The sequence below is a fragment of the Ostrea edulis genome, chromosome 9, assembly GCF_947568905.1.
Source record: "Ostrea edulis chromosome 9, xbOstEdul1.1, whole genome shotgun sequence".
In the NCBI taxonomy this organism is placed as follows: domain Eukaryota; kingdom Metazoa; phylum Mollusca; class Bivalvia; order Ostreida; family Ostreidae; genus Ostrea; species Ostrea edulis.
Genome location: NC_079172.1, coordinates 22106335 through 22122823, shown reverse-complemented (window position 1 = coordinate 22122823; position 16489 = coordinate 22106335). Strand labels below are relative to the sequence as shown.

Below are 16489 nucleotides of genomic sequence, written 5' to 3'. Positions count from 1 at the left end.
ATGTCATGCCATACAATACAATTGCTGACTTGTTTATTATTTTTGTAAACATGTATGCCATAAGACGTATATCTTCAGCAATAAATAATAATTTAAAAAAAACAAATAAACACTAATGTAGAGATGAAAATGTCAGAAATTATATAGGGTCTACATGTGCTTTCCTATTCATATTTCTAAATAGCTGTCTAAGTAGGAGTCGGACGGAGGGTGATTTATTGAAGAAAAGGCTCTAGATAATTTTTTTTTTTTTAAATATGCTAGATATCAAAGATACAATGTGAAGAGTTATTGCTAAAATGTTACCATCTATACTGTAACAAGAACCGGTTTCCTTAATTACCATAACCTGTTATGTGTAGTCAGGGTGACAAAATTTAAATCAAATTATTGTATTTAAAATTTATATCTCATGTCAAACACGTTTTCTGAAATCTAAACGTGAACTCGTGCATTGTACAATGGTATGTCAAAGTGAAATTTATTGAAATCCATATTACGTACATAACGTAACTTAAAAAGTACTGATAGCTAGCTAAATGTTAATAGATAGTATGTATATGTATATATTTACGATTCCGATATTTTGGCTTTCATGTGTTTACCAGTTGTAATGGTAGCCGTTTTCTCACGAATGTGATGCAGGTATGAACAATGCGCGTATAAATCTTGATTGATATACATGTAGTACGTCTATTTCATCGGCTGGGATTTCCGACAGAAAAGAATAGCATGTAAATATAAGAAATAAACTTCATTTTTTAACATACCTTCATACTTTTCATCAAACGCGAACGCACTTCAAGAAGCACGCCGAAGTGAGGCATCGCAGTTCATGCCCTCATGTATTTTCAAAAATGAAATTTATTTCCTAAAGGAAAAAAAACCCCACGAAATCGATTGGTTTATAGATATCAAAATAATAAATGCATTTAATCTGCCTTTTTGTTTTGCCTAGAGATTTCGCATCCTAATAAAGAGAATAAATATTTTAGTTAAGAAATCTTAATTTGGTTTTCTTTGATGTTTCTTAATTTCGTTTAATGGACTGTAAATACAAAATTTGTTGAATTTTTTTTTTAATTTGTAGAATAGATTATCATGTAAATTTAGTCCATTCATCTGTAAAACATACGATAAACAATATGTGTAGATTTTGACCTCGCGGGCGTTAACAGTTTACTACAGGGCAATATTGCACATCAGGGGTGCAATATTATCAGCTCCAATACCGTCAAATAGCCAATTTGTTCGATAATTATTTTGTCGAGGCAAACTAGTCTACGGGACAAGGAATTAAAAGATTACCATTTCATTACCGCACGTAAACATGTCAAAATTTCCAGACAACCCAAGTTAGTTCCGCATGAAAGAATCAGTAAATTCTAATTTAAAAAAATTAAGTCAGCTATATAAAACGAAACTCCGTGATACAGATATTGCCTACCCTCTACAGTGAATGATATGTAAGATGGTTTGAAAATTTTGGATACTACATGTAAATTCCTAACTCAACCTGCAAACCCTTAGATGTTTTATGTCTAATTGATGACAGTCACTACTATTGACAATATCGGGTTTATTTATACGATTATTCTATCTCTTCAATTCATTTAGACAAAGAAATCAACATGTTTACGCCAGAAAGGTTAGACGCAGTATTGAACTCGGACTTTAGCCTCGGATGCCTACCGAAACGGACTCTGTTTCCTGACAACAACCAGGTGCCCTGTGAGGATGAGGACTCGGGCCTAGGAATGGAGGAGGTAGGGGATTTCTTCATTATACCATCCAAAAAATTCTTAAATAATAACTAGATTAATCAAAGTTAAATGGACATTAGTTGTCAAAGACATGTTTACCGATTACTGTCCACAATGAGAAAAACCCAGCTCCATATTAGCTACAAATCACCTTGGCATATCAAAATTTAAATATACACCCCGCAATGCTGTAATTTTGATACAAAGTTTCTTTTGTTTCTATAGCAAAAATGGCTTAAACATTATTGTATGGGAAAGAAAATTTAACTATGAGATTCATTTCTTTATTTTGAACATATCTACCATTTCAAATGTGGTGAGGAATTTTAGAACGTTTTAACTATATGACAAGGAGCCCATACCCCTTAGAATTGATTAGAATATAAAAGCAAAATCTATTAATAATAATGAAAAATCATAACGAATCCTATCATTCAAACTACAGTAACCTCTGGTTACAATGAAATCGGATACAACGAATTACAATGTAGTTCGCAGGTCTCCTGTATCACAATAAACTGAATCCACTGTACATCGCTGTTGTAAGAGCGTACATGTACATGATAGAATTTATCATAAATTATTTAAAGTTTTAAGTTTTAAACATTATATATACCAATTGTTTGTACAGAGATATGTGTTTCAATCGTTTATATAAATATGTATCTACATTTGCAATGTTTTTGCCTTCCGATATCTTTACCAATTGAAGTGATAGAAATTTCACTCATGAATGTGAGCAATGTTCGTAGAATCTTGGTAAATATAGTTCGACTATTTTAACGACTAGTAAAATCTAAATATAATAAGGGTTAGTTGTATTCGGCGCGTCCGCGCGTCACAATTTGAACGCTTATTTTTAATCGTATGTTTCGGGCTCGATATTTCACCAGAAGTCTCACGTGGTGGCGTTACAATAGGGGTATTTTAATATATACCTAAGCATTTGGGGCATGGATCATGCGACACGCCCCTAACCTTTTCTGATCTGGGATCTACACACTTTTTTGTTACTTTTGAATTATAAATATACATTACGGATTATCTAAAATGTATTTTTTCGTCTCAATTACATATTAGTAAATATCAAGTTTTCAGCGATTTGTAAAAAAAAAATTAAAAAATTGAAGCATTCACTGATAACATAACAGAGACGAAAATCTCTAATGTATACATGTATTTAAAAAACATAAGTAAAAAGAAAAAAATATATGTTCATCCCGGATCAGAAAAATTAAGGTGGTAATGGGGTCGGAGTTGCACGGCCCATGCCCCAAGGCCTGTGGTTTAACATGGGTTTATTATAAAGAACTGCACGTCAATTATAACTAAAGTCCATTCTCATATAGTGCAAATACTAGCCTTTGCATCTGAAATTTTATCACACCCTTCCGAATATATCAAGTACTAGTTAGAGTCCTGTATGCACGGTTTCGGTTTAATATGGCATTGGGAGAAATTGTGTTGAAGGAGCGAAGGGGGGGGGGGGGGCGCTCTGGCTTCAAATGGGCCCAGGCGAGAGTTAAGGTAAATGTTTGAAAAATATTATATTAACAATTTGAGCATGAATTATATATGTAACAATTGATAAAAATCTGACGGCTGAATAACATAAGACTTTAAGGTAGACCTATACTCGGCCTTAAATGGACTCAATCGTGAAAAAATTGCCTTTATAAGATAGATATATATTCCAGTAATAGATAAACATTGAAAAACATATATGTCAACATGCTAATTTCATTGTTATTGCTTCTCAAAAGTAAGTACCCCATCCACATATAATCAGCATTAATGAAAATGTATTCCTCCTTCTTATTTTTCTTAATAATTATTATTTTTCCAAAACAAATGGGCTGTAATAAGCAACATAGACTATATACCCATTATTTAATGATATGTAATCATTTATTTTAATGAATTTGAATAACTATTTTCATAATGTACACTTTGTGAGCCCACACATGTTAAAGGAAATACTGTTGAAAATGCCATTTGATGTCAATATTGGTCTTTCCCCCCATTTTTTACGGACTAAACCTTGAATAAATTGTTTCTAATTTACAGATTATTATCTCAGAAAAAGGATTTCCGTAAGAAAATCATATGTGACGTATCATTTTAAAAGCTATAAGCTCTATAACAAGTACACCCCCCCCCCCCAAAAAAAATCTTGAATTATACATTATCATATTTTAATACGACATATGAAATTTGAATATATTTACAATCTTGGATAATAATTTGAACTATGTTAAACTATAAGTATTATAGATACATGTGGTTTGCAATTAGTTTTTGCATTATATCTGAAAACAAATCATTCTAGAAGAAGGTATTCACAATGTGAATGTAAAACGAAAGTAACAAACTGAATTTTGATAGGTTTGCTATTATGATTAATGCATGTGTGTAATGTGTGTTATATCTTTTATCATGGAATCATTTGCATGTACATAAATTGGATATACGTACATGTACACCACTTACGCCGATCTATGTAGATGCAATCTCAATAAGGAACTACAGTTGTAATCGCGTTATACAGATGTCGCCCCAATAATTTTGAAAAAAGGAGAGGGGATGAGGGAAAAAAATGACACACGGTCGGTGAAATAAAACAAATTATTTGCAGCCGTTCTTTAAAGCTTGCGTCAATATCTGCAACATTGGATCAGCGAACACAACTACGATATCTGTGGTCACTGGAGCAGCGAAGTGTGAACTTTTATTTTTACACAAGCTTACTATGTCTCTTGCGACAAGCATGGGGTACTGAGAACCTACTTTAACCCGGATCCTCACAAAAGAAATAATGTTATTATGATGCTGGTGGAAATATGAATTGGCCCCCCTTTCCCATCCGTTTCTCCAACTTTCTGATGCCCGCGTAATTCCATATGTTGAACATGGATCATTGTAAAACGTTTACATACATGAATAGCCAATGTATCTCGCAGACGCCCTCATCCGCCAAAATGTTGTCTGTTTTCCAACCGATTTTTATCTAAAGCTTGAATCATCTTTAGCCTCCCCCCATTTTTAAATACAAAATTTGACCGCAGCTGATAAGAACGCCTTGGAAGGAATCAATATAGGACAATCATATCGCCATGTAAAAATCAAACTGATATCTTTAAAATACCACATTTCGGAAAACGGACGCGTGGTTCCGCATTTACCCGGTACATTTGATTGTGACGTAGGCCGTGTATAGGTCTATTTTAAGTCTTTATGATAAGACACTTGGTAGTGACTCTTATTCATTTATTTATTCAGCAAATAAATATTTGTCATAAAAGTGGAAACCACCGTGTGATGTATCCTCGCCACCTAAAATTGTTACTTCGCATATAGATATAAACAGTTTAAGACAAAATATATATCGAGAGCTAAAAGATACAAAGTGTCATTAGTTTGATGACTTTGAAAAAAGCTTAGTGCTTTAAACATTCCTTGAACTTTTCATTGGGGTCTATATTCGCGTAAACAATTTCCGGGGGGGGGGGGGGGGGGGGGGGGCAAGCGATAAAGCTAAAAACTAAATAAAATCAAGTTCATTGAGTGTTTATTACCACATCAACTTTCACCGGAAAACACTGACCACGATTGACGCGCAGACGCACCGAATACAGCTAGCCATAATTAGAATAAATTTTGAGTTTGAAAGTACACGAGTGTATGAACACAACAGCGTGCTTTTCATGCCATCATTCAAAAATGAAGTTCATTTCTGAAATGTATCAATCGCTTGTACAGATGTATGTTTTAATCGTTTGTACAGATGTATGTTTTAATCGTTTGTACAGATGTATGTTTTAATCGTTTGTACAGATGTATGTTTTAATCGTTTGTACAGATGTATGTTTTAATCGTTTGTACAGATACACAGGTATGTATGTGTAATATATTTTAAATAAGATCACGGCATTCTCTTCCTTTCTTTCAGTTTGGTGCGGCCGCGGAATCACGAATGAAAAGCAAATTTCCAATCATACAGTCATTGGTAAGCCAACAAATGAAAGAGGGCTGCAGCCCAATCATAACTATTTATAGAATAATACTACATTATTGTAAATAATGGCATTTATGTAATTTGTGATATGCGAACCCATTCTCTATCTACATTGTATATGTAATTTTGTAACAGTCTGTATTTAAGGTCATTTTGTGATTTTAACCAGTTCAAGTTTCTGATGTATTGTCCAATCATATGGTAAGGTCATATCACTGATGTTTAGATAGCGTCAGTTCTGAAATTAATTTGTTACAAGGAGGAATTTAGAAGTTTTACCCACCCTCCTTCCCCTTCCTTCACCTATCTAATTTTATGCAGCTAATTTTTTTTTTTGGCTGATGTTTTTTGTTTTGTATATATTATTCGATGATTTTTGGATATTTTATTTTGTCAAGTTTTTAATTTTACTTGTATAACAGGGGAGATCACTTTATCATATTCAGGGATTTTTATAGAAGCAACTTGTGCTGCATATGATGATGTCATACATGTAGGTTTTTGCAAAATCTTATCTAATTAAACTTTGCGCATGATAAAAATACAATGTATATCTTTCAGAGAAATTTTATCCACTGCATAAGATAAAAAAAATTTGGTAAACTATTGATACCGAAAAAGTTTCCATTTTCCACAGATAATCTTAAAAATGTTGTCAAGGGCAATAACTATGCTGGAATTTCCTCTACTGCATGTCAATTATACAATGATTTCCCTGATTTTCACAATTAATTTATAAATATTTATGAATTAACAGTTTTTATCTATTTTTATTATTCTGTTTAACGAAAATGTGTCATTTTCTGATGTTGACATATCCTTCTGTCTGACACCTTCGAAGAGGTGGCAACATACACATTTTCTTTGGTTATCAGTTAAACTATATTGAGTAGAATTAATACAGGTTTTCCACTTTCAACCATTAATATTGATAAGTCACATGAGGATGGAGCTAACTTCATTTGGGATTGAAGTTATTGTTTGTATTGGCCTTCGAGGTGTATAATATGTAGGAATAAATCAAGGGTATTAAAAATGTAATAAAAATTAATACAATTGTCAATTTGTGCTGTGTGTTTCGGATTGAATTTGTTCATTTAGCATTTTATATATATTTATTCATTCATTAAATATCGTATTTATTCTTCATCTAATTTGATCCTTTTGTGTAGTGATACAATAAAATATATTCAAATAACTCAGATATTGTCTGCTAAAACTCTAGAATTTAGGAACATTTTATCACTAACAAATTGAATGCTATGAATATAATAATCAGCTTGCTATCTTGTATATGAAATATTCATCACGTAGGTAAAAAAACAAATTTGCTTGCAGTTAGAGCGTCCATTTGCCAGCATTTCTCTGTCGCCTTCCATCAACATCCGACGACCTCTGAAAAGAAACGAGACATCGACCGAAACTGACGATGGAACCTTACAGAAACGTACAAAGTTTGCCACAAGCAGACGAACATTCAAGAAGTCTCTCTCATTTGTTGTAAGTGGGATCTTTCCTGCTTGTCGTGTTATCTATTAAATATAATCACATCAATAATATTTCATTCATTAACGATGCAATTATGTTCTTTCATTTAGCTTTATTCCTCAATTAACAATTTGCTTTGTGCTAACAGGACAAGACTTTGGGAGAACAAGACAAGATTAAATCTGTTGTTGGGCGAATGGTGGAAGACTCAAATATAATTGGAGACGGAAGCCAGACATGCAGCCTTCCCACAATTCTTGGAAAACACCCGGATCTAAAGAGCGTAACCAATGATACAGTAAATAGTTTACAGTCTCTTCCGGAACTGAAATAGAATGTCGACTCCGAGAAAATTTGATTCTGTATAACCTGTTCGACAAATTTATCAATTTGCGCGCGCATTACGCTCGTTATTTGTGATTCATAAACTCTTACATCATTTGCAAAGTAGGTTTCATATGACATTTTATTTACGTATCTTATTTCCTGTTTCTGAATGAATAAAATCTTTTTTTTTCAAATTTAAATTTGTTTTTACTTAGTTTTAGTTTTAAGGTGCTAATGATACCCTAATCATTGTATAATATGAAGGTCTTGTATTTTCGAATGAATTTTTGGCATCATTCAGACAAATTAGGAGACATGTACCTTATATGCCTGACTTTTCCTCTGTCATAAAACATGCGGGGCACGGAGTCACATCGCTATCTCGTGCTTGTCAAATTGAATGCTAAAGCGAGTTCTGACAACATGGGGTTGTAGGGGAATCTACTTGCAGAGGAATGAACACGTAGCAAAATATCTCTTTATTTGCTCATTTTAAAAAAATTGAAAGCACTGACTTTTTTGTCTCCCTTAGAATAAATTCATAGCAAGAAAACAATAGTTCAAAACTGGCGTAACAGAGTACAGAGAATTTGTATTCATGATGGTTTGAACTTGCTATCCCTTTTTGAGATAATTTTAGCTGTTCAACCTCTAATCCGTTTAAAAGAACAACAGTGAGATCATCAAGTTTTCTTGTTCTCGTCATTATGTACCTTAGGAAATTTCAAGGTCCTCCGGAGTGAAAAGATTATAATCTTTGGCTACTCATTTATGAACAATGCGCGCATGAATCTTGATAAATATAGTGCGTCTATTTTAACGACTGGGAATCCCTAGAGAAATTAAAGTAGAATATAAATATAAGAAATAGATTTCGTTTTTGAAAACACATGAGGATATGAACTGCGACAATGACGCTTCATGAAGTGTGCCATATTAAAAATAAAATTTATTTCTTAAATATACATGGTATGCATATGCAAAATATAAGATTTAAACACGTCCAATAAATCCTTCCCCTACACAACTCGGTCCTAATTATTGTGTCAAGGTTAGTTTAAGTTTTATATATTCAAGACAGTTAAAAAAAAATGTATGCACATGTGATGCATGGTATTGTTAATCTGATGTGCCTGACGTACATGTACTACAAAAATCCATAATGAAATATTTGTTCCTCGTGATAATCGTTTAAAATCATTTATGATTGAAATAGTGATATTAATTATTGTATTTCCGATAATAAGTGGAGCTAAATGAAGAGATATGAGTGGATAAAACAAGTTGTTTTTTTTTTTATTTACAGCCATTCATTTTAATATCGACAGTAATGATTTGCATTACAACTCATTTCAGGTTGTTGACGTTATTTCCGGAAGGTATCAACACACCATCGGAAGTTACCTCATTATCGACTGTAGATACCCGTATGAGTATGAAGGCGGTCACGTGCCGGTATTAATTCATTGATTTCTGAAATAATCTAGTATTAATGATATCTTTAAAGAATTAAAATGCATAACTACACAAATGAAGAAAATGAACGGATATACTTCTTAAAACACAAGTTCGTAATTCTGAATGCTTATTGGCAATGTGTTTCAGTTGCTTATTCCAAAGCACGATTATCTAGATATTTAAAAATCTTTAATGATTACAGGGCGCCATTAACGTTCATCGACCGGACGGAATTAAAGCCATTCTAGACCAACATCAGAGCATGCGCAATACAGCTGCAGAGAAGCGTCACATTCTCATCTTCTACTGCGAGTTCTCTTCAGAACGAGGTCCACGAATGTAAGTTAATCTAGAAGGAATTCCCAACAATCTACACGCATTCTTACAATACAACTATTTTCGCGCTATTAAAATATATAAAATAAACATTATTATAATATACGTGTGACTAATTTCACGCAACTAAAATGCTTACTACAAACATTATTACAATACAACTATTTTCACGTTATTAAAGCACTACAAATTAACATTAATGCACTAAAAATATCTTCACGTTATCATAATACTTATAACAAACATTGTTACAAAACAACAATTTTCACACTACAAAAACACTTAGAACAAACATTTTAACGATAAAACTATTTTCACGCTACTACAACACTTATTAATATCAATAGGAGTGAAAAAATTCTCGACGGAACGTAAAACAATCAATCCAAAACACTTTAAAACAAACATTATTACAATACAACTATTTTTAAGCTACTTAATGGGAAAGGCAAACCAAATGATTTTTACATGATAAATGATAGGATTAATCATATGATAAAAATTTGTCATATAATTCTGTTGATATGTGGCCTAGATACGCTTCAGTACTAATTTGAAAACGTCAAACATTGAAATTCCCGCGATCTATAGAGGCTGCCATGATGTGTAACTCTTTTGTATTCAAGACCACAAAAATCAATAATTTTGACGTCACACCGTCTGTTCCGGTTTTGATGAGATTATAAGATCATCAACAGGTGCTTGGGTTCAGGACCACCACCCCCCTACGAATAAACTACATGAGTTGATTTAATTATTTTTTTCTTGAAAATATTTCTAATGCATGTCAACAACGTCTTGCATACCCATAAAGTCTAACATAATTCAAAATAAGCCCCTTTTAAAAAAAATACCCTCACTGGTTATTATAACAGAACTTATAATAACCAGTGAGGATATATTTTTTTTAAAGGGCTTATTTTGAATTACATGTATCATGGACTTTATGGGTATACAAGACGTTGACATGCTTTAAAAATATTTTCAACAATAAAATTAATTAAATCAACTCATGTAGCTTATTCGGAGGGGGAAAAGTGGTCCTGAACTCAAGCACCTGTGAGATCATCAAAGTTGTGCATGTGGTAGATCTTACGAATAAATAGGTTGATACCTTCCTGGCAAGCAGTTAATTACACTAATGCGAAGGGGAGATGTGAAAAAAGGTTGGGTTTTTTTTTTCGAAATTCCCAACCAAGTCATTTGAAAAGAAAAGACTACGTAAACTGTGGATCCATCATTTGCGTAATGACAAATAAATTGAGGTTCAAGACATTTGCATGAAGAACGTTTGCTGTCTGCCTTGTTTGCGACTCGACTGAACATCTTCTTTTCTCAATTTCTTCTTGCGAAAGAACAGGCTCAAATCTTTACGGCTCCAAACTTAACTGTTCGTGACTTGTCATGTTTACAGTGCTGCTGATGAAATAAACCGGAATAGACGGCGTGACGTCATAAATTAAACTTTAATGGCCACTCTCTTAGTGGCGGGTAATTTAAAATACATGATAGATTAATATTGATTTAATTGTTTAAAAGCAAAGATTTTTGTTGTTAAAGACTGTTAATTACGATATCAGTAAGTAATACTTTATTCATAAAAGCAACTATGTGGTTAGGATTGCCCTTCCCTTTAAACCAAACAAACATTATTACAATGCAACAATTTTTGCTGCTAAAACATTTAATTAAAACAAACGTTATGATATGAAATTCTATAATAAGAATTTCAGATTAGAAATTCAACAGGTTTCGATCTTGGGTGTCAATTAAAATAAACGTCATTACAATGTACAATGTAAACATTTAACAGATTACGATCTGATATTTTACATGTAGGCGCTTTATGCTAAATCATTACACATTAAGAATTTAACAGGTTACGAACTGATATCTTAGGTGTCCCGATGCGATATACTAGATGTTATTTAAAATAAAATTGTTACAATTCAAGAATTTAACAGGTTACGATCTGATATCTTTGGTATCACAATGTGATATCTTAGTTGTCGTTACGATCTGATATCTTAGTTGTCTTTACGATTTGATATGTTAGGTGTCATTATGATTTGATATCTTAGTTGTTGTTACGATCTGATATCTTTGTTGTCGTTACGATTTGATATTTTTGTTGTCGTTATGATGTGATATTTTTGTTGTCGTTACGATGTGGTATCTCAGGTGTCGTTACGATCTCATATCTTAGTTGTCGTTACGATCTGACATCTTAGTTGTCGTTATGATCTGATATCTTAGGTGTCGTTATGATCTGATATCTTAGCTGTCTTTATGATCAGATGTCTTAGTTGTCGTTACGATCTGATATCTTCGTTGTCGTTATGATCTGATATCTTATTTGTTGTTATATTAGTTGTCGTTACGGTGTGATATCTTAGTTGTCGTTACGATCTGACATCGTAGGTGTCGTTATGATCTGATATCTTAGCTGTCTTTATGATCAGATGTCTTAGTTGTCGTTACGATCTGATATCTTCGTTGTCGTTACGATCTGATATCGTAGGTGTCGTTATGATCTGATATCTTAGTTGTCGTTACGATGTGATATCTTAGTTGTCTTTATGATCTGATGTCTTAGTTGTCTTTATGAGCTGATATCTTAGTTGTCGTTACGATCTGATATCTTCGTTGTCGTTACGATGTGATATCTCAGTTGTCGTTATGATGTGATATCTTAATTCTTTATGATCAGATGTCTTAGTTGTCGTTACGATCTGATATCTTCGTTGTCGTTACGATCTGATATCGTAGGTGTCGTTATGATTTGATATTTTAGTTGTCTTTACGATTTGATATGTTAGGTGTCATTATGATTTGATATCTTAGTTGTCGTTACGATCTCATATCTTAGTTGTCGTTACGATCTGACATCTTAGTTGTCGTTATGATGTGATATCTTATTTGTTGTTATATTAGTTGTCGTTACGGTGTGATATCTTAGTTGTCGTTACGATCTGACATCGTAGGTGTCGTTATGATCCGATATCTTAGCTGTCTTTATGATCAGATGTCTTAGTTGTCGTTACGATCTGATATCTTCGTTGTCGTTACGATCTGATATCGTAGGTGTCGTTATGATCTGATATCTTAGTTGTCGTTACGATGTGATATCTTAGTTGTCTTTATGATCTGATGTCTTAGTTGTTTTTATGAGCTGATATCTTAGTTGTCGTTACGATCTGATATCTTCGTTGTCGTTACGATGTGATATCTCAGTTGTCGTTATGATGTGATATCTTAATTGTCTTTATGATCTGTCTTAGTTGTCGTTACGATCTGATATCTTCGTTGTCGTTACGATGTGATATCTCAGTTGTCGTTATGATGTGATATCTTAATTGTCGTTACGATGTGATATCTTAGTTTTCTTTATGATCTGATATCTTAGTTGTCGTTATGATCTCATATCTTAGGTGTTTATGATTAGATATCTTTGTGTCTTTACGATCTGATATTTTAGGTGTCGTTACGATCTGATATCTTAGTTGTCGTTACGATCTGATATCTTAGTTGTCTTTATGATCTGATGTCTTAGTTGTCGTTATGATCTGATATCTTAGTTGTCGTTACGATGTGATATCTAAGTTGTTGTTATGTTGGTTGTGGTTACGATCTGATATATTAGTTGTGGTTACGATCTGATATCTTAGTTGTCTTTACGATCTGATGTCTTTGTTGTCGTTATGATCTGATATCTTAGTTGTCGTTACGATGTGATATTTTAGTTGTCGTTACGATGTGATATCTTAGTTGTCGTTATGATGTGATATGTTATGTGTCTTTACGATCTTATATCTTAGGTGTTGTTTATACGATGTGATATCTTAGGTCTCGTTACGATGTGATATCTTAGTTGTTTTTATGATCTGATATCTTAGTTGTCGTTACGATGTGATATCTCAGGTGTCGTTATAATCTGGTGCATTAGGTGTTGTTACGATGTGATATCTTAGGTGTTTATGATCTGACATCTTAGGTGTCTCTACGATCTGATATCTTAGTTGTTGGTACGGTGTAATATCTCAAGTGTCGTTATGATCTGATATCTTAGTTGTCGTTATGATCTGATATCTTAGTTGTCGTTACGATCTGATATCTTAGGTGTCGTTACGATCTAATATCTTAGATGTGGTTACGATCTGATATCTTAGTTGTTGTTATGATCTGATATCTTAGTTGTCGTTACGATGTGATATCTTAGTTGTCTTTATGATGTGATATGTTATGTGTCTTTACGATCTTGGGTGTTGTTTATACGATATGATATCTTAGGTCTCGTTACGATGTGATATCTTAGTTGTCTTTATGATCTGATGTCTTAGTTGTCGTTACGATGTGATATGTTAGTTGTCGTTATGATCTGATATCTTAGTTGTCGTTACGATGTGATATCTCAGGTGTCGTTATAATCTGGTATATTAGGTGTTGATACGATGTGATATCTTAGGTGTTTATGATCTGACATCTTAGTTGTCGTTATTATTTGATATATTAGGTGTTTATGATTAGATATTATAGTGTCTTTACGATCTGATATCTTAGGTGTTGTTACGATCTGATATTTAAGGTGTCGTAACGTGAGAAAAGCTGACCGGAACCTTAACAAGGAAAACTACCCATTTCTCAACTTCCCGGAAGTGTACATCATGCATAATGGATTCAAGGCTTTCTACGAAGCACACACGGTAAGACAAAACAGAGAGTTTGGTTGCAATTTGTCACTGCGTCCCAAACATAATGTTACATTTCTAAGTAGTATATAGTACTAGACATTTTTTATTGCATTGTGAAAATTACGGAACTGTTCGGAGTTTAAAATACTTGAGCTTCATTTCGATCTTATGTTGTAATTTTCTTTCTGTAGTAGCAAAATCCTCATGATCTGCCAATATCACAAGAAAGGTGGCAAATTTAGCATGGTCGTAATAATTTTGTATTTGAAAAGGCAATAATTTTGCCTGTAAATTATATGCAATACTGTCTATTTCACTTTAGGGCTTATGTGAGCCCCAGGGGTACACACCAATGCTTCACAAGGAATTCTCCGACGACCTGCGTCATTTCCGGTCGAAGTCCAAATCTTGGAGTGGAGGATACAAGAGACACAGTGTAGGACTACGTCTTCTCTGAGAGCCCATTCTGCGTATCGTACCGTGACGTTTTAATCACTTAGCTTTTCTGAGAAAGGATTCTGCGTATCGGACGGTGACAATTTTCTGAGAACCGATTCTGCGTATCGGACCATGACGTTTAGATATGATACTTCGATTACTTGACTGATAGGTTGTACTATTTTAATTCAACCGATGAACAGGAAGCGGAAATCCAGTGACGCGGTCACTGTAACACGGACGACGTAACTTCATCTTGTTTCAAAGTGCTCAATTGTTTTGTTGTTCATGATTTTTGTTGTAATCTTTGTTATTATTGTTTTCTTTTGTTGAATTTTATATTATATTTATTGTAGATAAATAAAGTTTAATTCACCGGATTCTTGCAATTGTTGATTTGATTTGAACATATTTTATTGTATAAATGTACAAAAGGATTGGTTACAAGTTCTAGCAACTTAGAAAACCTGCAATTGTTATTTCTTATTAATCATTATAGTGATGACAAAGGTCATGTAAACGCTTATCACAGCGATTATAATAACCTTAAATGTACACCCTTCAATGTAGAACTCATTCTGAAAATATTGTACGATAAAATAATTAATTTCACAAATGTACGCAAAAAATATGAAAAATCATGATAATTCATAGTTTCATCAATATAAAAACCCGTAGTGTGGAGATTGTTATTGGGGGTTTTAACTTCGCTAAGTAATTGTTACAAAACTAATGAAACACGTTTCTCTACAAACACGGGATGATTTCTCATCCTAGGCACCTGATGCCACCTTTAGTTTTCCCAGGGGTCAGAGTTCGCTCAGAGCTTGCTTTTCAATTCTTATGACGTTTTACGCCGGCTTTCACGCGTTACCTGTAGTGAATTCTTATGACGCTTCACGCGTTACCTGTAGGGAATTCTTATGACGCTTCACGCGTTACCTGTAGTGAATTCTTATGACGCTTCACGCGTTACCTGTAGTGAATTCTTATGACGCTTTACGCCGGCTTTCACGCGTTACCTGTAGTGAATTCTAATGACGCTTCACCTGTAGTGAATTCTTATGACGCTTCACGCGTTACCTGTAGTGAATTCTTATGACGCTTCACGCGTTACCTGTAGTGAATTCTTATGACGCTTTACGCCGGCTTTCACGCGTTACCTGTAGTGAATTCTAATGACGCTTCACCTGTAGTGAATTCTTATGACGCTTCACGCGTTACCTGTAGTGAATTCTTATGACGCTTCACGCGTTACCTGTAGTGAATTCTTTTGACGCTTCACGCGTTACCTGTAGTGAATTCTTTTGACGCTTTACGCGTTACCTGTAGTGAATTCTTTTGACGCTTCACGCGTTACCTGTAGTGAATTCTTATGACGCTTTACGCGTTACCTGTAGTGAATTCTTATGACGCTTCACGCCGGCTTTCACGCGTTACCTGTAGTGAATTCTTATGACGCTTCACGCCGGCTTTCACGCGTTACCTGTAGTGAATTCTTATGACGCTTTACGCCGGCTTTCACGCGTTACCTGTAGTGAATTCTTATGACGCTTTACGCCGGCTTTCACGCGTTACCTGTAGTGAATTCTTATGACGCTTCACTCGTTACCTGTAGTGAATTCTTATGACGCTTTACGCCGGCTTTCACGCGTTACCTGTAGTGAATTCTTATGACGCTTTACGCCGGCTTTCACGCGTTACCTGTAGTGAATTCTTATGACGCTTCACGCGTTACCTGTAGTGAATTCTTATGACGCTTTACGCCGGCTTTCACGCGTTACCTGTAGTGAATTCTTATGACGCTTTACGCCGGCTTTCACGCGTTACCTGTAGTGAATTCTTATGACGATTCACGCCGGCTTTCACGCGTTACCTGTAGTGAATTCTTATGACGCTTCACGCCGGCTTTCACGCGTTACCTGTAGTGAATTCTTATGACGCTTTACGCGTTACCTGTAGTGAATTCTTTT

General features: G+C 34.1%; 1 protein-coding gene across 1 annotated transcript; it reads left to right on the top strand.

The window, feature by feature from the left end:
• The first annotated feature begins 1631 nt into the window (after positions 1 to 1631).
• Positions 1632 to 14535, top strand: LOC125660278 (M-phase inducer phosphatase 2-like). The gene is made up of 7 exons (XM_048892102.2): positions 1632 to 1766; positions 7117 to 7278; positions 7415 to 7564; positions 8950 to 9048; positions 9254 to 9390; positions 13973 to 14090; positions 14401 to 14535. Exons 1-7 carry the CDS (start codon positions 1632 to 1634, stop codon positions 14533 to 14535), a joined length of 936 nt encoding a protein of 311 aa, XP_048748059.2.
• Positions 14536 to 16489: the final 1954 nt, after the last annotated feature.

Coding starts and splice junctions, on each gene's coding strand:
- LOC125660278 (XM_048892102.2), top strand. CDS start 1,632: ATGTTTACGCCAGAAAGGTTAGACGCAGTATTGAACTCGGACTTTAGC. Junction 1,767..7,116: donor CGGGCCTAGGAATGGAGGAG/GTAGGGGATTTC, acceptor ATTTGCTTGCAG/TTAGAGCGTCCATTTGCCAG. Junction 7,279..7,414: donor AGAAGTCTCTCTCATTTGTT/GTAAGTGGGATC, acceptor TTGTGCTAACAG/GACAAGACTTTGGGAGAACA.